At 44.9% G+C, this 26,739-nt stretch overlaps 1 protein-coding gene across 1 annotated transcript; it reads right to left on the bottom strand.

Annotated features, from left to right (window-relative positions):
* Positions 1-8,163: 8,163 nt before the first annotated feature.
* Positions 8,164-25,122, bottom strand: GNAT3 (G protein subunit alpha transducin 3). The gene is made up of 8 exons (XM_077935612.1): positions 24,822-25,122; positions 17,465-17,507; positions 15,721-15,862; positions 14,014-14,171; positions 11,987-12,115; positions 10,307-10,436; positions 9,928-10,081; positions 8,164-8,885 (listed from the first exon to the last, which is right to left on the bottom strand). The coding sequence occupies exons 1-8, from the start codon at positions 24,937-24,939 to the stop codon at positions 8,695-8,697; spliced, it is 1,065 nt and encodes a 354-aa protein (XP_077791738.1). The 5' UTR covers positions 24,940-25,122; the 3' UTR covers positions 8,164-8,694.
* Positions 25,123-26,739: the final 1,617 nt, after the last annotated feature.

Genomic DNA, 26,739 nt, shown 5'->3' with positions numbered 1-26,739 from the left:
TGTGGCTGAACCATGTATCTTCATCCATACTGATAAAGAATCTTGTCTTATAATTTCGCTTTCTGTCTTTTGCCATTTGTACAGGCTCCTGTTCTTCCCCCATCTATGATATGCAGGACACGTTTTGGATGTGTTTTCCTGCAAGTAATAACTTGAAATGATGTGCTCTTAGAGGTTTCTGTGTGCTTGGTACCCCTCCTGGAGTTTCTATAAAGGTAAAGGTAAAGGGACCCCTGACTATTAGGTTCAGTCGTGACTGACTCTGGGGTTGCAGCGCTCATCTCGCTTTATTGGCCGAGGGAGCCGGCGTACAGCTTCCAGGTCATGTGGCCAGCATGACTAAGCTGCTTCTGGTGAACCAGAGCAGTGCACAGAAACGCCATTTACCTTCCCGCCGGAGCAGTACCTATTTATCTACTTGCACTTTGATGTGCTTTCGAACTGCTAGGTTGGCAGGAGCAGGGACCGAGCAACGGGAGCTCACCCCGCCATGGGGATTCGAACTGCCGACCTTCTGATTGGCAAATCCTAGACTCTGTGGTTTAACCCACAGTGCCACCCGCATCCCGGATTTTCCCTAGCATGTACCAATTCACCAAATTGTGGCCTGATCTTGGCCAGACCTCCTGGACCAATACTAGACTCATATATTGGTTCTGTGTAGGGATGTATGAACCTGTTGATTTTGGATCTCTACATTTCTCATTTTTCCAAATTTTAATTCAGGTTTCCACATTTCCTTTGCAATTTGCAATTGTGTATATTCTGCATAGGGACGCGGGGGGCGCTGTGGGTAAAACCTCAGTGACTAGGACTTGCCGATTGCATGGTCGGTGGTTCAAATCCCCGCGGCGGGGTGCGCTCCCGTTGCTCGGTCCCAGCGCCTGCCAACCTAGCAGTTCGAAAGCACCCCCGGGTGCAAGTAGATAAATAGGGACCGCTTACTAGCGGGAAGGTAAACGGCGTTTCCATGTGCTGCGCTGGCTCACCAGAGCAGCTTCGTCACGCTGGCCACGTGACCTGGAAGTGTCTTTGGACAGCGCTGGCTCCCGGCCTCTAGAGTGAGATGAGCGCACAACCCTAGAGTCTGTCAAGACTGGCCCGTACCGGCAGGGGTACCTTTACCTTTACCTATGTTCCTGCATAAAAAGGGACGTGGGTGGCGCTGTAGTCTAAACTACTGAGCCTTCGGTTTGCCGATCGGAAGGTTGGTGGTTCGAATCCCTATGACGGGGTGAGCTCCTGTTGCTCGGTCCCAGCTCTTGCCAACCTAGCAATTCGAAAGCACGCCAAAAAGTGCAAGTAGATTAATAGGTACCGCTCCGGCGGGAAGGTAAACGGTGTTTCTGTGTGCTGCTCTGCTTTTCGTGTTCCGTTGCACCAGACGCGGCTTAGTCATGCTGGCCACATGACCCGTAAAAAGTGTCTGCAGACGAACGCTGGCTCCGCAACCCCAGAGTCGTTTGCGACTGCACTTAACTGTCAGGGGTCCCTTTACCTTTACCTTTATGTTCCTGCATAAGGGCTGGCTCAAAGACCAGTGCTTGACGACAGTGTCAGCAGATAATATATGTGTATATGAATGAGATATCACAGATATTACACTATAGACACTTCATTATCCTAAAATGTAATGCTTTCCAAAGGAGTACCCTAACACATTCAGCTGCTTGTCATTATTATTTTAGTAATCAAGTAAAGTATTTTAGTAATGCAGAAAAGTTCATTGATGTACATTAGTGTGTGAATAGGTCAAAGTATTTATGGATAACTAATTAAAGTATAAAACTCACCTCTTCCTGCCTAGTTCATTACATACAGGGGCGGAGCTACCTGCCCAGAATGGCGTGGGGGCGGGGCTAGCCATCCGCATGGCAAGCGTGGGGGGGGGGCACTGCTAGCTGCCTGCAGGGCGAGCATCCCTAGCTGCCTGCCATCCGCATGGAGAGCGGGGGGGGGGGCGCTGCTAGCCACCCGGGACAGCAATATCCCTAGCGGTCCACCGTGCAATGAGCGTGGGGTGGGGTTGCGGGTGGTGTGGCGATGTCACCCGCCCTCATGGCTGACACCCACTGCGCACCACACCCTCTGCACCTTCCTCCGCCAGTGATTACATCTAGCCATTGTTAACTGTTCTCTAATTGAAGGTTTTGAACTCATTATCCAGAAAATGCATTTCACAATATCAGTGTTCTGTACTAATAAAGAGCTTATATGAGGTTTTCCTCTTCTCTGAAACCCAACTTTTCTGCAGCCTTCTAAATTAAATTTAAATAGTACAGCAAATACACTATTTCTAGTTTTATTTAACAGAGTATGATGAGCTCTTCTTCTCAGTTAGCCTCACCCAGAAGGTGGGAAGACATCTTCACCTTCGGAGTCTATCTCCCATGGGATAACCCAACACATGAGGTGTTAGCAGGATGGCACGGATTGGCCCCACCCCCTGTGCCAGCAGGCTTACTAGCCAAGGCCCTGCCAGCTGCTCATATAAGGGCTGAGTGAAGAGTTCCTGTGCACACATGGACTGATTCCTCACATAGAGAAGTTCTACAAACATAGCTTGGTACGTGCATAGGGTCCTTTCTCACAGTTGACCAATATGCATATGGTTTAGGAGGGGTGTTTAATGGGGGGCACCAGCAGCCCCATGGCCCTCTCCTGCCTGCTTTTAATACTTTAAGGACATTGTCTGAACATCTTCATGGCTTCTGGTGGGTCAATGGGGAGGATCTGCCCTCACCTGCCCGAGCTTTGGTGGAAAAAACTGGCATGATTATGAACACTACTAAAGACAACAAGCAAAGGAATCTCCAAACCGGGTGAGACCCACTGGTCAGCTGTCTAAAATTTCACAAAGCAGTAGCTGATGGTGTGGTCCTGCAGTGATGCTCACTTGACCTCCAGTTGGTCCTGTTGCTCCTGCTGCTTACTGAGAAGTAGGGGTGAGGGTGAGCTGATGATGGCTTGCTCAGCACAGTACAATGCATTGCTGGAGCCAATCCACTGCTCTTGGCATGCAGTTGCAGCACACCAACCTCACAGCCACCTTCCCCATCTCTCTCCTAGGAAGCACCAGTGAAGCAACCAGCCAGAGGTCAAGTGACTACGGCAGTCCTGTCATGCTTTGCACTCCTGGCAAACAGGATTATAATGTGTTTTCCATAACAAGGCAGATACTTATTCTGGGCATCTGCTTGTTGTTGTTGTTGTTTAGTCGTGTCCGCCTCTTCATGACCCCCTGGACCAGAGCACGCCAGGCACCTCTGTCCTCCACTACCTCCCGCAGTTTGGTCAAACTCATGCTGGTAACCTCGAAAACACTATCCAACCATCTCGTCCACTGTCGCCCCCTTCTCCTTGTGCCCTCCATCTTTCCCAGCATCAGTGTCTTCTCCAGGGAGTCTTCTCTTCTCATGAGGTGGCCAAAGTACTGGAGCCTCAGATTCATGATCTGTCCTTCCAGTGAGCGCTCAGGGCTGATTTCCTTAAGAATGGATGCGTTTGATCTTCTTGCAGTCCATGGGACTCTCAAGAGTCTCCTCCAGCACCATAATTCAAAAGCATCAATTATTCGGCGATCAGCCTTCTTTAGGGTCCAGCGGGCATCTGCTTATCTTTGACAAAATGTGGTAACTATTTAAATAAGGCTGCTGTTCATTTCTTTCTTTCTTTCTTTCTTTCTTTCTTTCTTTCTTTCTTTCTTTCTTTCTTTCTTTCTTTCTCTTTCTTTCTTTCTTTCTTTCTTTCTTTCTTTCTTTCTTTCTTTGCTTTTTAAAATAGCTATTTTAATAAAGGTTTACTTGAGTGCAGTTTGCTACACAATGATGAAAATGTAGATGGAACCCGACTATCATTCTTTTGCATTAGGAGCATTGCAGTAGGAAGTCGAAATGTTGGGTTTTGCAGTCCCTTTTACATGCTGTTGAGCTATGCTACTGTGGTATTCAAATATTTATACAGGGAGGCTTTTTAAGGAAACTTCCTATTGACAGTATTTACTTTAGAAATAATTCATTGAACAACAGCATTCAGCAATGCAGGTAATAAATCAGTGAAAGTGCTGGATTTCAAAAGCTCATATGTGTGCATATTGCAGACGTGGCAGAGATCACTTGGGTTAGCATATACCATGCCCTTTCACTATCAGTTCACCACTGTTGTGCATGTGTCAGGACCAGAGCTTGTGTTGGGTCTTGGACTAGAGGCTGAAAGAATGGCAGGGTTTCTGCCTCTGCATCACCACCTCAGCAAGGAATGAAAGGCTAACTAGCCACATGGCCCTTGTTTGTGTCCAGGGCCGGATTTCGGTTTGATGAGGCCCTAAGCTACTGAAGGCAATGGGGCCTTTTATATGTCCAGCTGTCCTTTGTCAACAACAAATTGTCGCTGTTTTTTGTGTTGAATATATGCTATATGGTAATTTGTGGACCTAATAGGTATCTAATACCTAATAGGTATCTAATACCTAATCGGTATTTTCATTTGCACATAACAAAATATGTATTTTATCAAAGTAAACCCATTCCCCCCTTTAATTTTTTTGGGGACCACCCAAGAGAGTGGGGCCCTAAGCTATAGCTTGTTTAGCTTATATGTAAATCTGGCACTGTTTGTGTTGTCCACAGCTGGTCAGGTAACACTATGGCTGTGCTTAAGAAAACAGGAGTGAAACAGGCACCGGGGGGCACAGAAATGCCCCCCAAAGCACCTGCACTGCCTTTAAACTTGCTTCTTCTAGGAATGTTCACAAACTCTTCAGCCACCAAAGAAGAAGAGGAGACAGGCAGCACAGCACTGAAAGAGACAAGGGGTCACCCAATTGCTTGGCAACCAGGCAACTCACACTGTACCAGATGAGTGGGAGAGCTCCCTGTCCAGACAGCTGAATAACTCTCCCGTCGTTGTGTTACAAACTGCAGAAGAATGTAAGGAGAGAGAGAGACATGTCTCCACTTTCCCTGAACTCTTCCTGCGCCAGACTGTGAGGCTGCAGCACAGTGCAGGAAGAGAAGGAAGTGCCCCCTGGTTGTGAAGACAGAGCTCCTTTCGCCCAAGCTATGCCCATCTTCAAAGCCCCTTCAGCACTAATGAAAGCTTGTAAATGAGACTATGATTTCATAAAGGCTTTCAGGTTAAAAGTCTAAGAGAAAACCTGCTTTTGTTGACCACCTTTATCTTGTCCCAATCCCAACTGCTCATTAGCTGAATCTGGTAGAGGGACTTGTTCTGTCCAATTGAAATTCCCACAGAAGTGTCATCGCCTGGGTGCTGATGGGATTGATTCCTTCTTGGAAGGGGCGTGTCTTTCCTCCTCCCTCCCCTGGCTGGAGGTGGCTTCTGCATGTGGAAGAAGAGCAGAAGTTCATCCCACAGAGCCTCTCCAGGGCAAACTGACAATATGAACTATTTTCTACCAGCCTGGAGGACATGAAGAGTGTTATGCTATCACCTCTGTCACAGACATTAGAGTCCCTCAATGCATCCATGGTAAATGACCAGTCACAATGGTCCACCTCTCAGAGATGAAGAGATCTGATTGGTTTTTAGAACTCTCTTGGGGATTTTTCTGTTAAGGCATTAATCAGTTCATGCTGATGACTGCTCTGCTGCCTCTATCTATATGAAGCTGCTGCAAGAGACAGGCTGAAATTTTGGAGTGAGCTGTCATTTCCATGGTGATGACAACCAGGTCTGTTCTTTTTGGTCTCCATAACGCCATCCTAAACTTGTATATGGCAGGGGCAGGGAACCTGTGGCTTCCTTGATGTTGCTGGGCTACAATTTCTGTTGGTTTCAGCCACCATGGCTAATGGTTTGGGATAGGGGTCAGCAAACTTTTTCAGCAGGGGGCCTGTCCACTGTCCCTCAGACCTTGTGGGGGGCCGGACTATATTTTTTTTGGGGGAAATTGAACGAATTCCTATGCCCCACAAATAACCCAGAGATGCATTTTAAATAAAAGGACATTCTACTCATGTAAAAACACGCTGATTCCCGGACCGTCTGTGGGCCGGATTTAGAAGGCAATTGGGCCAGATCCACCCCTCCAGTCCTTAGTTTGCCTACCCATGGTCTGGGATAATGGGAGTTGTACCCCAACAATAGGTTTTGGGCCATGGATTTCCCAATCTCTGGTGTGGTTACTAATAGACTGGATAGGAAAAAACAGCCTTGAGTTCAATATAGTCAAGAATTATGGTAATTATAGGATCCTTAGACTTAGGAAGAAAAGACCTCATAGATCAAAATTATGTCTCCTATGGAGCATCAGGTGATCTGGGTTTTGGTGCGGTATATAGAAGGCTGTGGGGCGGCAGTAGCTCCAAGTGTCTTTTGCCAATTATACATCATCTTACATCTTCAACCTTTACTACAAGATGAAGACCTGGCCACTGTTGTCCATGCATCTGTAACCTCAGTAATAGACTACTGTAATACAGTGGTACCTCAGTTTACGAACTTAATCCATTATGGGAGTCCATTCTTAAACTGAAAGCATTATTAAACCAAGGTATGCTTTCCCTAATGAGGCCTCCCGCCGCCAGTACCCTTCCACCGTTCAGCTTCCGTTCTTAGACCGAGGTAAAGTTCGCAAACTGGGACACTGCTTCCGGTTTTGCGGAGTTCGTAAACCAAATAGTTCGTAAACAGGGCTGTTCTTAAACCAAGGTACCACTGTATATGTTATGTCAGGCTGTCCTTCAAGAGTGGTCAGAAACTGCAATAAGTGAAGAATGAAGCAATCTGTCTCTTGATGTGAATCAACAGCTGTGAATCAATCAGATCTATTTTCAAGTCATGTTGACTTCCTATGAGCTTCTGCACTCAATTTAACTTTTTGAAGCCTTAAACCAGCCTAATACTTGCACAGCTTAGTGCTGACTTCTCCATAGAGGGACCCCCTGCTTGTTTCAGATTCAGCCAATGAGTTTTTGTAAGTTCAGCAAAAGCAGGAAGCACAACATTATCTATCATGCTCCCTGTTCTATGATCCTCTCTGACCCGCTCTGGCACTACAGAGTTTCTGTAGGCAAATTAAAACCTACTTAACCAAACAAGCTTTTGGTGATATAGCAACATTTGCATACATTTTATTGACAAAAACTGCTTTGGTTTTCTATTAAGAGAGACCATGCTATGAAATTTAACTCAACAGATAGACAAGGGGGGCGGGGGGCGGGGGGGGGGGGCAGAAGACAGCTGCCTCTTATCCAGAGGATGATATCACAAACAGGAAGAATTTCTTTTATTTATCATTTTTCTATTAATCCCACTGATGTGATAGCAAGGGCATTTTTATTGCAGCATCTGCAAGGAAAAAAATTAGGACATGATCCAGTCAACATGATCCAATGGATTTCACCAGGAAAGTTAAGCATGGGCTTCATTGTCTTCCACTGTGATCAACTGAACTTAACAGTGCTTAACTTTGGCAAAATTGTGTTCTTTATATATTTTGCTTCCCCACAACTTATCATGAAGCTTGTAGCACCAGTTAATCAACACCCATGAAGTAATGCCAATCAAAACTCCATGTCAACATTTTAGAAAGAAATCTCTGGCACTGTAAGCAAATTTGCCAATGGAAACGTTTAGAATTTCAGATTGCAGTAGGGTACAGGCAAACAAAAGTTCTCAGTAGGAACGAAAGAATTGTGGAAGATTAAATTAGAAGGGAGGGAGAACATTGTGCCTGCAATGAAGTTATTCTACCCAATTTGGCTGTGTTAAATTGTGATTTGACACAAGCATTTTAGCAAGTCAAAAAGGACTAGTATTTGCAATATTGTGTCTACTTCTCTCTTTTTGCTTTTGCAGCTCAGACCAATGCATTTTTACTTCAAAGTAGGGATGGAGGAAGTGGGACGCGGGTGGGGCTGTGGGTTAAACCACAGAGCCTAGGGCTTGCCAATCAGAAGGTCAGTGGTTCGAATCCCCATGACGGGGGAGCTCCCGTTGCTCGGTCCCTGCTCCTGCCCACTTAGCAGTTTGAAAGCACGTCAAAGTGCAAGTAGATAAATAGGTACCACTCCGGCGGGAAGGTAAACGGTGTTTCCGTGTGCTGCTCTGGTTTGCCAGAAGCGGCTTAGTCATGCTGGCCACATGACCTGGAAGCTGTATGCCGGCTCCCTCAGCCAATAAAGCGAGATGAGTGCCGCAACCCCAGAGTCGTCCGTGACTGGACCTAACGGTCAAGGGTACCTTTACAGTTACCTTTTAGGGATGGAAGAAAAAAAATCTAGCTCACATATTTAAGCAAATCAACCTACCTTTCAGATTAATCCATGGATCAGAATGAAAATATCCTTCAGATTTCTCAGTTCTCTGAGTTTTGCTAGGTCAGCTGAAAAATGCTCAAAGAGCATATTTTAGGATTATAAGTGATTAGAAAGGTGTGCATTTGAGATAGATGATGTATTTAAATAAGTATCTTGTGATAATATACATGTTCAAATACATATTTTTGAACTTGCAATATTTTTTTAAAAAATCACATTTTTTGAGAAATAGGATAAAAGAGACTTATGAATGCACATGGGGAACTGACACAAACTAGTAGCAGACTGATCCATCCATCCCTACTCAAAAGTAAGCCCTAGAGGTTGCAATGAAAGCTTACTTTCAGGAATGTATGGCATCCTGAACCAGAAAGAGAGAAACAGCAGGATGAAGGTGGCCCAGGGTGAAGAGCTAAAATAGCCCACAGTCCTTCAGGTTCTCTTTGATGATTATATCTGTCACAGCATCAAACACAAACTTAACATTCTGCGTATCGGTGGCACAGGTCATGTGGGAGTAGATCTCCTTGTCCTCTTTTCTTAAATTCAGATCTAAAAATTGGTTCTTGATGTAATTTCCTGCATCTTCAAATGTGTTTGATCCTAGTGAGAGGAAGGCAGAAGGAACTGTCAGTAAAATGCCATACTAATTAATTTGTTAGAAATAGCCCTTTCCCTTCCCTTGGCACACTGTCTGTCAAGTTCAGCCTCCACTGACCTCTGCCCTCCTCCCCAAACAAAAGGTATGGCGTGCACAAAATCTTCAGTGCACATGTAACTGTCTCTACAATTCTCATTTACTGCATGCAAGGGATCCCTTTTTCATTCATATAGAAAAGTAATGAACCATGAGTAAGATTCCCTTTGCATTCTTATCCTTATCGTTATCCTTATGGGAGTCATGAAAATGCACAACTGTGTCCAGAGATGGACCACACAGCTGGACTCACCAAGCTGGACACAGCCTAGTCTTTTATGGTGGTCTACCAAGGGCTTAGGGACGCGGGTGGCGCTGTGGGTTAAACCACAGAGCCTAGGACTTGCCGATCAGAAGGTCGGCGGTTCGAATCCCCGCAATGGGGTGAGCTCCCGTTGCTCAGTCCCTGCTCCTGCCAACCTAGCAGTTTGAAAGCACGTCAAAGTGCAAGTAGATAAGTAGGTACCGCTCCGGTGGGAAGGTAAATGGCGTTTCCATGTGCTGCTCTTTTTCACCAGAAGCGGCTTAGTCATGCTGGCCACATGACCTGGAAGCTGTACGCCGGCTTCCTCAGCCAATAAAGCGAGATGAGCACTGCAACCCCAGAGTCGGTCACGACTGGACCTAATGGTCAGGTGTCCCTTTACCTTTACCTTACCAAGGGCTTAAGAAAGCGGTCTCAAGAAGAGCTCAGAACATGTATCTCTGCTGACACCAAGTAATGCTGTCTTAATTCAGCGGTGGGAAATCATTTCAATCAGGGGACTATGTTTCTCATGAGCAGTCTTCAGAAACCAAAGAAGTGGGATGTGTAATCCAGGACTGGCTCACCTGTGGCCCTCCAGATGTTGCTGGACTACAACTCCCATCATCCCCGATTCTTGCCCCTGCTGGCTGGGACCGATGAGAGTTCAACAGCATCTGGAGGGCCACAGGTTCTAAACTTACCATCATATTCTGGAAAGCAGACACTGAGATGAACTTTCAATATTTTTTCTTGGAAGAGATCCTTCTTATTTAGGAACAGCACAATAGAAGTGGTTGCAAAGTACTTGTGGTTACAGATGCTGTTGAACAGGTGGAGACTCTCGTGCATTCGGTTCTGTAAAAGGCGGGGAAATGTGGCTATTAGGACCCATTACCTGGTGACATGCAAAGTCCAATGTTCTTTTTTAATCAACGAAATAGGAATTCAGTGGGTTAGGGTTATCAGAGCAGGGAATGTGAATAATGTTCTTAAGGAACCATGCAAGGTTACTTTAAATGCTTTCCTCAAATTGCAACTCCCTTGCCCCCCCTGCCCCCCACATTTGCTGTTCTGACTCACCACTTCTTCATCTTCCAACAGGACCATGTCATAAGCACTTAAAGCTGCACAGAATATTATGCAAGTAACTCCTTCAAAGCAATGAATCCACTTTTTCCTCTCAGATCTTTGTCCTCCCACATCAAACATCCTAGGAAATGAAACAAAAGATAAACATGTACGTTCATTCACTGCATCTCTGACACTAGTTATGTTGGGCACGTGGGGTGTGAGTGTGTGTCAGGATTCTTTCATCACTACAAGTCTCAGAGATTTGCTGTGTGGTGTCTGCATGAGAAGTATTGTATACAGTGGTACCTCAGGTTACAGATGCTTCAGGTTACAGACTCCGCTAACCCAGAAATAGTACCTGAGGTTAAGAACTTTGCTTCAGGATGAGAACAGAAATCGGGCTCCAGCGGCACGGCGGCAGCGGGAGGCCCCATTAGCTAAAGTGGTACCTCAGGTTAAGAACGGTTTCAGGTTAAGAACAGACCTCCAGAACAAAATAAGTTCTTAACCCGAGGTACCACTGTACACAGTGAACCAAGAAATCCTTCTATCTCCAATATGGGACTACTGATCACAGATCATCCATGTGAAGTGCTATGGAAACTCAAATGCAGAGCTTTTGTCAAACCAATCCATGCCTCTTGCATGGCAGTTTGTTGTTTCTTTGCTATTTGCTTGCCTAGATTTGTAAATAGCATGCAAAGCATTTCACAAATATTGATTTGCTTCCACCTCCAACAAGAACCACTTTTCAAATATTAGAATTGGAAATGATATGTTCTGCATGAAATCCAACATGCCTCTCACACAGCATGATGGATACAGCAGGCAAAACAGTTTGCACCATAGAGCTTACCAGGCAAAAATCAGAGGGGATGGGAGGGAGTGGATTTGCACACGACACCAGGCTGCACAGGTGTACATAAACAGTTGCAAGTTATGGACAAGTACAGAAGTAAGACTAGGACGAAATGAGCTAGCTAGCAAGGGTACAGCAGGCAGCAGGAAGCCTGCAGTTCCAATAATGGTTTGAGTTTCTCCTGAGCACGGGCTTTTAAATTGTTCCCTACCACAAATAAGCTAACTGAGACTGCTCTGCATGTGAGCTGTTTATGTGCAGCATCTTAGTACATGAATTGGGCAGTTTCCACCATGTTACATCAAATCCTACCAGCTAAATCCTCCAGCAGTTTGGAGGAAAATCACCTATCTGCATGTTGAACTGATCCACATGAATGGCCCAATGTAAAGTAATCTGCGCAGCTCAACCATAATATGTAAAGCAGCTGAGAAGAGAACAGCCGGAGATTCAGAGACTTTCCGAATTCAGTAGCCCATGTGCCGGAAACCACAATTTTAATTCTATTACTATTTTTTTTTTCTGCCAACATCACGGAAGCTGACTGTGTACAGCTGTGAAGTTTCCATAGGTGGAATAGAGAGAGAGAGCATTTACAAAATGAATACAGCTAGGAAAACTGCAAGATTCCTGGTAGAACATTGGGTTTGGGGAGGCTCAGATTGCTGGCTGTGACCATAGCCATACCAAAGCCTCCGACTGCCCTTTAAGCTGTTTAAAGTGTCAGAAATTCAGCAGCCTGAATCAGGTAGACTGCTTTGGCCTCTAATCTCAAACCACACGCATATCTATCACACTTAGGAAGAAACACGGAAGAACAGCTTTCATACCTAAAGTGCAAATCTTTGAATGAAAACTGTGTCTCAATAATTCCTGTTGTCTTTACTCGTGAGCGAAGGACATCTTGCTCGTTTGGGACATAGCCAGGAGCTGTTATCCTCTCCAGATCATTGAGATAGCTACAGAATCAGAAAGAGAGAGAGAGATAAAGCATTGCAGGCTCCATCTTCCTGCAAGGTGGAAACAGGGACACTCTTGTGCATGAGGAGGTGAGGCTGGGGCAGCGTCTGGAAGTCCAGTGCCATGGCCTGGGAGATAAGGGTAGGCCAATACAATCCAGCCATAAATAGGGCACAAGCAGAAAGAAGAAACCAAATCTGCATCCAACTGGATGGTTCTACATGACAAAAGTTTTGGGGAAAGTCACGTATAGAAAATACACATTCATGCCAGGGGTGTGTAATAGTCCCAGGATCCACCTTGCACCTGTGCATTAAAAAAAAATAAATCCGATCTGTTTCTGAGTTACTGGCCCCATCTGCACTCTCCATTTAAAACAGTGCCATACCACTTTAAATGGTGATAGCTTCCCTCAAAGTATCCTAGGCAATGTGGTTTGTTAATGGTGCTGAGAGTTTTTAGGAGACTTCTCTTCCCCTCAGCTACAACTCTCAGAAAGGTTTAACAATCAGTTGCAAAGTCATGTCAAATATATATTTTTTTACTGCTTTTTATTCTGTGGGTAAAAGCCTCAGCGCCTAGGGCTTGCCGATCGAAAGGTTGGCGGTTCGAATCCCCGCAGCGGGGTGCGCTCCCGTTGCTCGGTCCCAGCGCCTGCCAACCTAGCAGTTCGAAAGCACCCCCGGGTGCAAGTAGATAAATAGGGACCGCTTACTAGCGGGAAGGTAAACGGCGTTTCCGTGTGCGGCTCTGGCTCGCCAGAGCAGCGATGTCACGCTGGCCATGTGACCCGGAAGTGTCTCCGGACAGCGCTGGCCCCCGGCCTATAGAGTGAGATGGGCGCACAACCCTAGAGTCTGGCAAGACTGGCCCGTACGGGCAGGGGTACCTTTACCTTTACTATTCTTTGTTTTTCATATCCTTTCTCACATTGCCTCCTCCTCCTCCTTATTATTATTATTTAATTCGATTCTGCAGTTTATTTACTGTGTTCAGTATTCACTGGCTTGTATCAAACCTGGTCATTCCCAAGGAGAATAGACTTCTCTCCAGGCAACAAGACTCTACCTTCCTCTCCTTCCCTCTGCCGTCCCCTGTGCACTCCCAAGTGTGGAGGGTTGGGGGATTCTCTGGAGAAGATTTTGGGAGACGTGCAGGGGGCTGCAAGGGGGAGGAGCAAAGTGAAGCCCCACCGTGTGAGCAGAAGTCTTCTCATGCAATTTGGATTCAACTCACAACATTGGTATTTCAGCTTTGGCTCGTGTTGTATGCCTTTCGGCCTGTTTGAATGTTTGCAACTGTAAAGGCCTTTGGCCATAAGCAATAAAAAAATTGACCTGCAAAATAGTAGCATTGACCATAATGGAAATGGTCTCAAAGATACAGAGATACATGTATTCAGTAACACACACACACACACACACACACACATATACACAAAGAGAGAGAGAGAGAGAGAGGGAGGGAGGGAGGGAGGGAGGGAGGGAGGGAGAGAGGTTATAGGTACAATTTGATTTGTGATTCCTGCGCTAGGTGTCACAGGCACATACCAATGTGAGGAAGATGAAGACAGAGGAGGAGTTGTTGAAGGAAAGAAGAGTGCAGTTGATAACTGAAAACTGGGGTGTTTGGAGGGTGGTTTACAAGGCTCTACTGGAGAAGAGGATAATTAATTGTGTAATTCTGTTGTGCTTATGCTAGTTTAATAGCATCATAACAATTGCTTAATACCATAAATACAGAGCCAGCACCCTGAAGGCGGAATCAATTACGTAACTTCTAAGCATATTATTGTGAAAAGCAACAGGCATTAAACACACACACACACACACACACACACACACACACACACACACGGTTTAGGATTACAGAATTCAGTTGTAAACTGGCCCCTTACTAGGCAGCTGAGTCATTGAGTTGGTACTCTGATGCTCTTTCAAAGCAGGCCTGAATCCCTGAATCCTTCCACAAACGTTTGATGATCCCAGCCAGTTCAGAAGACATGGTGCCATCTTCCATGGAATCTGCAATTGCCAAAAGCTGCCTTTCATCTTCCTGAAACGAGATTTCTGTGAATCAGGCTTGACCATTGGGGCTGATACTTTATTTTTTAAGTAATGAAAAATGATCTACCATGTTATGAATATGGGGAGGTGAGGAGAGGGAAGCAGGAAGCAAAAGGGCAGGGAGAAAAGTTAAACATCCAACACATTTATCAGGTTCTTCATCGGGGAATTTCAAATGCAGAAGCTCATTTTTTGCTTTTGTTATCTTTAGAGATAATAAGATATCCTTGTGGTTTTGTTGTTGTTCCGGGACACAGCGCTACCTCTTGCTTCCGTTGGTCTTCTCAGGTTCAGAAGAGCAGCAGGGAGGATAAATAAGGGGTCACAGAAAAACAGTGGTCTATATATGGTATTGGGCCATAGCCCACCCTGGTGCCTGTCTTGGCATACATAAACTTATAAGAACATAACAGCCCAGCTGGATCATGCCAAAGGTCCATTTAGTTCAGCATCCTGTTCTCACAGCAGGTGCCCATGGGAAGCCTGCCATCTTCCCCCCACTTGTGATTCCAGGCGGCTGGTGTTCAGAGGATGCTGCCACCATCAGTGAAGGCGGAGTATAGTCGTCAGGCCTTGTAGTCACTGGTAGTCCAGACCTCCATGGATTTGTCTAATTCTCTTTTAAAGCCATCTAAGCTGGCAGTCAACACAACATCTTGTCATCCTTATTCATGACTGCTGTGAACCTCTGTTCCTCAGTTGTTTTGAAGAAAGGTCATGGCAATTACCAGGTTTGCTTAATGCCACCCTTAACAGTTCTGCGTCTTAATCTATGAGGTCACTAAAATTACTCTGTCACCTTGTGACTGCAAGCGACAATCCTTTCTTAGCATTGTTTTTTTTTTTGTACAGTTCTGACTCATTATCTGAATGGTTTATGGGTCTTTCAGATTAAACTGACAGCCATAGCCCAATGTGAATAATTGAAATTATGTTCAAAACAGTGTTCAAAAGGATAAGGAAATCTCTCACTGATGTCTTACCTCTGCTACAATAAGATGAGGTCTGTTCAAAGCCACAACTTCTTCACATTTTCATTTGAAGGAGTTGGGTCATGTCTGCCCGTGTCTAACCTTAACCTTTGTATATTGCATAAGAATAAAGGTCTGCACAAGAACTATGAGATCCTTTGCTCTCATATACAGAAATATATACATATGAGAATTAAGGTTTTTTCAGAGCAATGGTCACTTGGGGATCGTGAAGCTGTTACTGTCTGGGCAGAATGTCTCAGGCAAGCTTGTGAATGGGAGAATGTGCTTGAATGGCTGGATGAGGGCCAATAAACTGAAACGGACCTTATTCAACAGAATGGCAGCTGCGCTTCCCAGAGGTGAACTGAATTATGGCACTGCTGTGAAAGACCAAAAAAGGAAAAGAAAAGAAAAAAGAAAAGGTTGTGCAGCAGGAGAGCAAGGCTGCAATCTCCCCACGTTAGAGCATCTTGAGGTTCTGATGTGAGAATTCAAAACTGGTGTCCTGGGGTGACACTGGTTCAGAGACAAAATAATACTAGTTGAGAGAGACATTATACTCACTTTGCTTTCTGAGTTCCCATATTCAATTCCTAATGTGGACATTGCCTTGACGATAGCCAGAATGGATTGTAGCATATTGCTGTAAACCACAGATCTATACTCTCTGCATTCCTGATCTGTATAGCCATCTTTATGGATGATCCTAGGAAGCAAAGAAGGAGACAAATCTCACAATAATCTAAAATAAGAAGAGGGTGAGAGGGCAGGATTCGAAGGACGGGAACTGGGGAGAGTCTGGCAGTCATAGACATGGCAGCATAATCAGATTTGAATGTCCCATTATCTAAGGAATAGCCTTCCAGATGTTGTTGGCCTACAAATCTCACCATCTCCAACCATTGGTCATGCTGGCTGTGGCAGATGCAAGTTGTATTCGATCAACATCTGGAGGGCACCACATTGGCTATCCCTGCTCTAAGCAATGACATCTGGCACACCTGTCACTGGGGAGGAACACGAGCCCTGCCCATGCTTAAAGTCAGCAGGACCAGGGCTTGCTTTCTGGAGGTGCTCAAGGGCACACAGTAAAGGTAAAGGTAAAGGGACCCCTGACCATTAGATCCAGTCGTGACCGACTCTGGGGTTGCGGCGCTCATCTCGCTTTACTGGCCAAGGGAGCCAGCGTACAGCTTCCGGGTCATGTGGCCAGCATGACTAAGCCGCTTCTGGTGAACCAGAACAGCACACGGAACCGCCGTTTACCTTCCCGCTGGTGCGGTACCTATTTATCTACTTGCACTTTGATGTGCTTTCGAACTGCTAGGTTGGCAGGAGCAGGGACCGAGCAGTGGGAGCTCACCCCATCGCGGGGATTCGAACCGCCAACCTTCTGATCGGCAAGTCCTAGGCTCTGTGGTTTAACCCACAGCGCCACCCGCGTTGTGGGCACACAGTACTGGCACCTTTTTCCCCTAGAAGAAAAGTGCTGAGCAGAACCACATCATCCAGCCCCAGCCCTGATACCCACTGTTGGAGGAAGAGGAGTGCAGGGGAGCACACCTCCCCTGGCAGCGCGATCCCAGTGGGGTGCCATCGCGGCTGCCCCCCGCCTGCGCTGGCTGCCCCGCCCCCACAGGTGGCGTGCCACGCCCTCAGGATGCGCGCCAGCCCCACCCCCGCCTGCTCTCCACCCCCTGGTGCCAGAGCATGAAGCTCCACCGCTGCTGATACCTGCACACTTCCTGGCCCTGTGCCACTCCTTAAAAAAAATAATCTAAGGGAAGGATGTACTCATATGCATATTTCCATGTGCTTTAATGAGAACAAGCATTACAATGTTCAGATGTGAACTAATATGCCATTGAACACATCGGAAAGTCTTGCCAATGTAAGAAAAAGGCATATTTGTTTTTGTTGATAAATACATTGAGCAGTGAATATGACTTTCAATGGCAGGAAAATAACTGCAAAGCTTTTAGGAAAGGGTGTGGTGTGTGTGTGTGGGTGTGGGTGTGTGGCATCTCTCCCTTCCACCCTAATACCTATCTTAGCAGTCCCTCTGTCTTTAAACTGGTATCCTTGGCTTCAGATAGAAGAGGCCAAGCACATATTGATATATTGGGTAAAACATCAGGTTAGTGAATGAGGTATAAAGGATTGCTATTTTACATCCCCATGTACAGTATCTGTTAGGATTAGATTGTCAAGCTTGATTTGTTTGTTTCCCCCACCTCACGCCCTTTGGCATTGTGCTTCATGTAGCACTTTGCGCTACCCAATGTGACATGAATATTGATGCACCTACTTCATTTGTTTCACAATAGTGCTCTTCCCTGATTCTCCAGCTCCTGCAGAGAAAGAACATGCACATATTGGTCACATTTAATGTCGTTAAAAAGGAGCCAAGTGGGAAAACGAGACAAAGAAAGTAAATGATGGAGGGAAAAAGCACATAAAAATATGCAAAAGTGGTGGGTTTGTTTGCTTGTTTTTTTTAAAATAAAAAACCAATTCTACTTGGAGAAAGAGGCATTCTATTTCACCAGCACACATTGATCCAACAAAGGCTTGTGTGTGTGTCCCTCAAGCAGTGCATGTGCTTTAGCCAAATGGGCAATTTGCGCTAGCCATGGTTTGGGGACATTTGTTTATGGACCAGGGTATTTAGCAAACCCTAGAGGAGTTTGGGTTGCCTCTAGAAACAGGCTGATTTGTAGCTACAACACATTTAGCTACTCCAAACAAAAGTACTCAGTTTATGGAAGCCAATGTGAGCATATCAAGCTCTGATAAGCATCAAATAAAAGTGTTTGATCTTACAGGGCAAATGTTTGGGGAAGGTGCAGACCTGTTGGACCAGAAATCTAAGCGTCTATTTTATTACTGCCTGGATTTCTTCTGATATGACTGTGGGGGTGGATGTAGATAAGGATCAAATGGAAAGGCTTGCACTGTCAGACCGATGTCCCCCCCCCAAAAAAAACCCCACTTTAATATTAGTGCTTTTTAAATATATATATATAAGTTGCAGTAGCTGAAAAGACAGCCATAAGCAGTCAAAACAGAGAATGATTGGGCAGAGAAACCATTGCAAGGGCAGTTTTATGGAGCTGAAGAATCAAAAAGCACAGCAATAATTTCTCATTTTGTTCAACCTAAATTGTCACATATTATGAGCCAGAGCTCAGATAATCACATCTAAACATTTTCCACTATAGACTCCCCAAGTCTTTAGACATATGTGGCAATCCAGGTTTAAGGATTTTATTTTAAGTATAGATTTCTTTCTTTAAAAAAATAAATAAATCTGACATTAATGCAAAATCTTGAGCACATTTTTATTTAGCATATGTATTAAGAGATATCTTGACCTACCTCATAGAACTGTAGTGGAAAAGAGGCAATTCCTTCTATTCTAGTTTAGGAATGTCAGGGTAGTCCGAAAAAGGCCCTCCAGATATTGATGAACTTCAAGCCCCATCAGCTCCAACCACGATGGCGAAAGGTGAGGGAAGATGGGAGTTGTAGTTCAACAACATCTGGAGGGTACCATGACAGTACCTTCCAGTACTACTGTACATTGTCTCCCCTATTATTTCCTGTTTAGATGGTCTCCTTGGGAGACATCTCATGTTTCAAAAGTCAGGATAAAGAGGTGCATCTTCAGCATTTGAGGAAAACTAGTTCCACAACTTAGGGGTTGCTACAAAGAATGCCCTTTCCCAGGCCACCCCACCCAAGTTTATAAGACAGTGGGGCTACCAGGAGGACCTCGTCTGCTGATATTAAACTGTAGGGAAGGAGATGGTCTTTCAGATATTGAGGCCTAAATGCTTTAGGGCTTTAAACACTACCCTTAGCACTAGGGTAGTGCTAAGGGCCCAGAAATGAACTGGCAGCCATGTAATTTTTAAATTTGGAGGCAGAGGACATCTAGGTGGGATGCCAGCCAATCTGGAAGTTACCAGAGCATGGAGTACAGCTGCCAAGTCATTTCTGTTCAAAAGGGACCACAGCTGGCAAACCAACCAGAGCTGGAAAAAGACACTCCCAGTCACCAAGGCCAACTGAGTCTCTAGGGACTATCCCCAAGCTACTGACCTGCTCCTTCAGCGAGGTGCAATCCTAATCCAGAACAGGCTGCCCCTCCACCTCCTGGACTAGAAAACTAACCCTTACACTTCTGTCTTTTAGGATTCCATTTCAGTTTATTGGCCCAAGTCCAGCTCATCACCACTCTTAGAAATGGTCTACCAGCTTAGCCACCTCCTTCAAATCAGATGGAACAGAGAGATTGAGCGGGGTGTCATCTGCTTACTGATGACCATTCACTCTCAATCTCTCACTGATAGATCTCTGTTTATGGCACTCTGTAAAGCACCAAGAAATTGATGCTGCCAGTGTATTCACTTACAAGCACAAACTTAGGACTCACCTGCACATACATGTACTTTATGGGTTGTTAGTCATGACGAAATTAAGTCCATTGATTTCATTGGGTCTACTCTGAGTATGAGTTAGTTAGATACAATCCAGTGTTTCATCACTTATTAATTTCTGGCAGAATTGCCTCCACCGGAAATGGCTGAATGAGATGCAATATGGGAATTCTGTAGGTGGTGTTCATCCACACTGCTGCTTTCAAACACAGCAAGCCATCACTCAAGGACTGCAGCATGTATGTGAGACCTCACTCTTAGTGGAAGGGACCCAGTCTCAGGACCCACTTAGTTTAAAGTCATAGGGAAAGGAGACTGGGGTGGATGACCTCCAAAACATTTTCAGCCCTGCATCCTCATTAGTTAGAATGGAACAGTCTCAAAAAATATTGTTGAAAACAGATTTCAGCAACTTAGCAACAGTCATCTGTGAGTGATGAAGGGACAAATGATCCATGTTACAAAAATGAATGTAACAAAGAAACAGTATTATTTCTTTTTAAATGAAAAACCTTTTGGAGGCTGAGATTTTGAGCTGGGGGAAAGTCAAGTGATGCTTAACCCTTTCCCTGCCAGCCCATTCCATCTCTCCAGCTTTATTTCCTCGCCATGAGTTCCAGGCATGTGTTTACAGGAGTGAGCATATTTCTGATCTGGTGGCAGTGATGGTGAGAGCAGCTTGAGGGGTGAAAGGGAGGCACTGAGTAGAAAAATGGCTTCACTCCAAATATGAGGCTGCTGAGGTTACCTTTTATTTATTCATTCATTTTAAAAGGCTGAGCTTCATGATATGAATTTGCGTGTAATATGTAGCTTGCCCTAACTCAAGCAAATGAATCATGACAAATGACCAAATATATGGAAAGTGATCCCTAAAACCCACGATATAAGAGAGAGAGAGAAACACAAGCAGCAGGTTCCATGATTATGCAAAGTTCCTGCCTGCCAAGTTTGTATAAATAATGACAACTTTGTCAAAAAAAAGTTTTGCATCTGGGACTTGCAAATTCAGGATTGCTCCCTGCTCTTTCCCAAATGCATTTCTGAATAAACACAAATGCCATTAGGCACAATGCTTTTACTGTGGAGCAGAAAGAGCACATGAGCATCGTATACATGCAAAGTACAGGGAAGGCTGAAGAATCACAGCAAAAATTATAAGCAAATGAAGCCCTTTCCTGGGCATCTGAATGGCAACGCTAAACTACAGCAAGCCTTATGTTGGTAATTCCCAGGTTGTGTGTCGAAGCTCTTGAATGTGCTATGAGATTGCGTGCACAGGTGCCATGAGCCCCAAAGGGCATCAAATGCTGTGTCTGCAGCAATAAAGGACACACTGACACTTGTTTTGGTTCAAATCAGGCTACAGTTTTAACAATTACAGATGGAGGTTTGTTTGGCTTAGGAACTGGGTATCTCCCATATCTTCCAGCCCACCTGCCAGAAGATTTCTTGGGGTCAATCCTGGGATGAAGTTAGCCTATGACATACATCAGGTAGGTGCAACCTTGACTGGATCACCTCGCTAGCAAATGCTATGGCCCTCAGCCCCCGCCTGAGCATTTGGACAGATGTACCTCTCCTAGGATTCTTTTAGCAGGATACCCTACAACCCGGAGGGGTGGCAGAGGCATACAAGCTCCGCTCCTTCCTTGGCTAAGGATCATACCCAATGCCTACCCTGCCCAAGTTGTGACAATTGCAATGAGGGAGGCAAAACCTGCAGAATGAGGCAATAAGTCTGTGGGCGGGGGGGGGGGGGGATCCTCCCTGGCTCCAAAATATGGCAGCTGAAAAATATCAAGGTTGTAGCAAAAGACCGCCCTTTGAGGAGAGGGTGCATTACAAGCAAAGAAGGAAAGGTGTGGGTGGGAGATCACATGACAACTGTGGCACTGAGGAGAGGAGGCAGGTTGAATTTAAGCCAAATTTTAGTTGAATTTAAGCAGACCTGAGTGAAGACTCTGACTCTGGACCAATTAGGTCCGCTCCCCGGAAGCCCATCTCCAGGCCTGCCTATGATTGGCCAAATTCAGGCAGGCAAAAAAATTTGAATTCCCAATGGCCAATAGGAGAGGACAGTGCAGAACAGGAAGTAATGGAGATAAATGGGATTCCCAGGAAATGGATTTCTACAGCATTGGAGCAATTACTGGGAAGGTTGTTTCCCAGCTGGACACACACCTTACCTCAAGGCGGGAGACTGCAGAGCAGTCCCTCCGAAGAACAACAGAGTGAATGATTATGCTCATGTCCAGCTACTTTTTGTGCACTTCTGGTGTGCCGAGGCACTCCACATTTGCCAAAGCACCACAGAGGAAGAATCTTGTTACAGCCATATGTACAATCACCTTTATTACAATTTTAATTTTGCAGAGCTCAGTTGATGCACACATGTACATCCTTGAATTAAATTGGGGAAGTTATAAACGAGCTGAAAGAACTGAAATAAAAGCAACAACGAAACAGTGGGGAATCCTCAGTGCGCAGTGGGGAAGGGCCACAGCTTAGTGTGGGTGGAATGCTGCCTAGAGTGCAAGGGGAAGATTCACCTCTGGCACTCCGCCCACATTTGCCTCTGGCTCCACCTACTTTTGCCTTGGTCTCTGTCCACCTTGGGAAAGTGGCCCCCAAGAGTTCTCCATGAGAGAATGTGGTTCTCCACCCCTGTTTTAGCTGTAGGGATTAGAAAACAAACAAACCCCATTTTGTAGGAGGGTTTAAAAATGATGTTGCAACCTGGAATGGTAGAGTCTGGATTCTACCACCTGATACTGCTGCACCTGTCAACCAAACTTCAGGTTGTGATAAGGAAGCAGCTGTCTGTCCTGTAAAATTTAGGGAACCATAAAATGACAGCTGTATAGTTCCTCCTTATCTTTTGCTCCAGAAGTTCAGGATGGAATCACTCCACTTTTTTTATGGCAATAAATATTCCACAGGCAAATTCCCCTTTCCACTGACAGGCGTCATTTTGGTGTGATGAAAAGGGTCTGTGTGAGCTGCCTGAAAGAAACATCAAATGTCAAGCTCCCATGTGGTAGCTGTGATAATTCTATTCAAATCCCTGGGGTGCGATTCCATCCTCCGAGTCATGTCTACCATAGACAATGGATTGCTGGCGAATTAGACTCCCTAAATTTTGCAGGAAAAAACCCCCAACCTATCTGAAGTAAAATAAAAAAATAAAAAATGCTAATGACAGAAATTAATACAGCTACAAATGACCCCTTTCATAAATTCAGAACTAGAAGCAATATAAACAGTGTACTGTTTTCCTTACGTATACCAGGACTCTTAGTCAATAGTCATTGATCTTTTCTCCCTGGTGCTTTATTGCTGCTACAGGAACAATACTGACATCTGGTCCTTAATACGGTGGTAAAATAAGACATGGGAGTGTGATAATCATCCTTCTGCATTAAGCTCAGGATAATCCTTGTGAAACTATTGCAGAATAAATTGGCTTTGAAATCATTCCTAGCAAGCAATATTGAAAACTGAGTATGAATTCTTTGGTGTCCACCCACGACAAAGTAAAAAAATACAGGAGAAAAAAATCAGAAGCAACCACAAATTGTCTAAAGGAAATATAATTACCATCTACAAAGTGTCCCAGAGTTACCCCTAAATCTGGAGGTTCTTACTCTGGCAAAAAATGGAAGAAATTTCACAGGACGCAAGAAGAGTTTCAATAGCCCAACAAACCCATTTTTCTCTGGCACAGGATGCACCCCTCTCCCATCCCACCAAGGTTCGCATAAAGCAAACATTTCAAGGCAAATCTGATTGGGAATTCTAAAGAAGCAAAAGGTCTAAGACTAGTGAAATTTACAACAAGGTTTCCACACATCCTTAGTGCTGCATCCTTAGTATATGGGCATAAAAGTACCAAACCCTTGCTTGGAAATATGCACTCTTTAAGAAGAAATAGCAATAAGATAATCAGAGTGAAATGCAGCAAAAAAAAAAATTTTTTTTTTAAATGACCCAAGATCAGCTGAAGTTACTGAAACATCAACAAACACTACAGTACTCTGATCCACATGTGGCACTCCCATTCATTTCCATGGAGCTCCAGCCTGAATGCTTCCTGGCTGAACACGCCTATAAAGATTTTCAGGATTGCAGTTAGCAGCTTTTGAGCAAAATATTTTGAGCTGAAGATTTTTTAAGCTGCAGGCAGAATGTGCATTTCCCCTCACTATATCATCTGTTAAGTGTTTGATTCAACAAACTGTAACAGCTTTGTAAAACTATAAAACTAACCAGTAGCATCTGGCGCTTTTTAAAATTATTATTAATCAGAGAAACCATTAAAAACATTTACAAGTGCTAGCTTTTAACTTTTTAGAATGTATTTTAGGTGATATGCTATATATTCCCCCCAAAAGCAGACAGTTTTACTATCAGATAATTATCCAGACAGTATACTGTTCACAATTTGTTCTATTCACAAATTCACATTTTCATATCCCAGGAAACCATATAAATCAACAGCCACAATTTGGCTAACATGATCTGCAAGCAAGTCTCTTTAGATTTACTGAAACTGTTTATTTTCCTGTGTGCACATTCTTTTCCTGATTTATCTCATATCAAGGCTACAGGGGCCGTCCACTCTGAACGTTCTCCGGAACTGAACTCTGTGGCCCTGTCCCCAGAATCATCCATGCACTATCATGTGCTCAGCCCATTGTGATGCAGGAGGAAATGCACATTTATACCACAAGCAGTTTTTTGGTTTTTTTAAATAGACATCTTCCATGTCAAGGATGCTATTCAACTCAGTTTCACCATAAGTCAGCACATGACTAAGTTAAGGACAATTAATTTCAGTTGGTGTACTCTGAGTAAAACCTAGTTGAATGCCACCCCCAGTGTCACACTCGCTGATATGGATGTGCATCCACGTCCATTCTGCGCATGCAGATCCAACAAGGGAGCGCACCTGTGAAGGCTGCATCCACACAAATATCTCCATTGTAGGTCTGAGTGTCTGGATCATCTCCAGGCTGGTGAGTGGCTTGTGACTTGCAGCAAATATCTGAAAACAAAAACCACTCATTTCCAGTTCTATCAGTCTCTATCATTCGATTTCATGATTAAAATAAGTGGCATGCCCAAAGTAGGAGCTCAGAACACTTCTGACTGTCAAACCACATCTCCCATTCATGCAAAGGTTAATGTAGCCATTTCATGAATGAAATGACACATATTTACCCAACAAGAGCAACTTGACTGTCCTGGCATCTCTCACGGCATCTTCTTGGAGTCTTTTTTCAAGTTCCCGAGACCTTTTGGCTGATTCTTTAGACTCAGAGCTGACTCCACTGCCCATAACTGTGGAGCTAAATTATTAGCTTATTGTCCAAGCAAGCTGGTGATGTCTAATCACAAGGAGCCTAGTGCAGAAGTGTTACAATGGAGCTTAGTTGTTTCCTAGTCAGCCTTCTTTCTGCTGGCTGCCTTCACTCCAAAGAGCGGCTTCTGGTCTGTCACATGTCTCAGAGGACAGGACAGAAGGGATTTTGTAGATGCCCATGAAGTCAGCTTGCTATGATGTCAGACATGTAAATGTACCACAATGCTGCTTTACCTTTGGAAAAGCATGTGTAAAAAGCACAGCAATGAATGCAACGACTCTGTGTTTGTGTGACACCAGCGGTGCTTGTAGTGCAGATCAATTTCATAGGGGAGGGGGAAAATATGGTGCAACAAAAGTAAAGCAGTATTTTTTATTCCCATTGATCAAAACAGTTAGGCACATGCTTAACAGAATGAGAAAGTCAGGGACCATGTCAGATGCTGCTGTTGCTGCTGATTTATCTAGCCGTCACCTTATGGTCCCAGGGCAGCTTATAACATTAAAACACAGAAGTTTTAAACAACTTACATGTAGCTGAATGTGTTCACCTCCATGCCTTTTTATCCTTGGCCCCCCCTTTTTTGGCTTCATAACCCCCACATTGTTTGCTTTTTATTCAGCTGTGTTTTTATTCCATGACACAGAAGGCTTACCTTTTCCAAATGTACTCTTCACAACAACCCCGTGAGGCTGGTTTGACTGAGCAGGAATAATATCTGGCTGAAAATCACCCCAATGCAATTCATAATTGAGCTGAGATTTGAACCTGGGCCCCCCCTACCGAAGTCGAACACTAGAGCTACTGCACCATACTGGTTCTTTACTGTAAGCTCTTTGGGGCAGGGATTTGTGTTTTGGGGAATTAAATGTCATATACATACTTGGATGGTTCACTAATGACAGCAACAGCTGTCAGACCACGGAAGTCAGTGGGACTTTTAAGGTGATTGGTTGTATCGTTTGCTATTGAGGGGGGGAATAGCACTCTCCCAGTCAGCAGGCAAACCAACTGCATTGGTGTCTCCCTGTTCAATGAGGCCAGTTCATTAAACTTCACAGTTATGGCAGAAGGCTACATAACAACAGGGTGGGAGCTCTGTCTTCCCCCAAAACTCTTCCTTCCCATGCTGCTCTGCATGCATGTGGCGAATGAGGCAGTTGCTTCTCTTGCAACTCTCATCCAGAAGGAGAAAAGGTGGTATTCATGTGGGAAAGTGACAACGTCATTGGTCCAACACCTATACTTGATGCTGTTGGCATTCCACTGTCTCAAGAAGCAATGGAGTGTGCCTCTGGGGTGAGGTCAAACCACTGGGTCAGTAGCACTGAAGTGACCTCCCTGGGGCACAAGCCTGGGCAGTGTGTCTGGGGGTCCTGGGCTGCCCAGACGACACGACCCCCCTCTTGGCCTCACTCCAGCGTGGCTGCAGGAGTTGCCAGAAGTAGGCGTACAATGTGTCTTGCATTTGTGTAGGGTTTACTCCTTAGCCTTTTCTTCTCCTGAAGATGTCCCCCAAGGCAGGAGAGGTTTAGGATCAGAGTGACCCTCTTAGCCACTGCTGTCAATGGAAGGCAATATTCAGTGCACCACAAGAGCAGGAGCTGGGCCTTTGCACAGGAATGGAGACCTGGTACCCCAGCAGCATACAAGCAGCCTGCTCTGTGAGTGGCAATTGCCCATGCCTTGCCTGCCTTGCTTCCAGTCAGCCTACGCCACTGAGGTTTTGCATCCTTATTTGCATTGTTTGAAAACACAATGCAGTGATAAGCATA

The sequence above is a fragment of the Podarcis muralis genome, chromosome 10 (genome assembly GCF_964188315.1).
Source record: "Podarcis muralis chromosome 10, rPodMur119.hap1.1, whole genome shotgun sequence".
Taxonomy (NCBI): domain Eukaryota; kingdom Metazoa; phylum Chordata; class Lepidosauria; order Squamata; family Lacertidae; genus Podarcis; species Podarcis muralis.
This window is presented reverse-complemented; position numbering and strand designations above follow the sequence as displayed.

Bases quoted from the DNA above. Each gene is read 5' to 3' on its own strand.
- GNAT3 (XM_077935612.1), bottom strand. From the start codon at position 24,939: ATGGGCAGTGGAGTCAGCTCTGAGTCTAAAGAATCAGCCAAAAGGTCT. The intron at 15,863-17,464 runs GTAGGTGCATCA...TTTGCTTCCTAG, and splicing joins ACTATTGTGAAACAAATGAA to GATCATCCATAAAGATGGCT. The intron at 10,082-10,306 runs GTGAGTCAGAAC...CGCCTTTTACAG, and splicing joins TGTTGGAAGATGAAGAAGTG to AACCGAATGCACGAGAGTCT.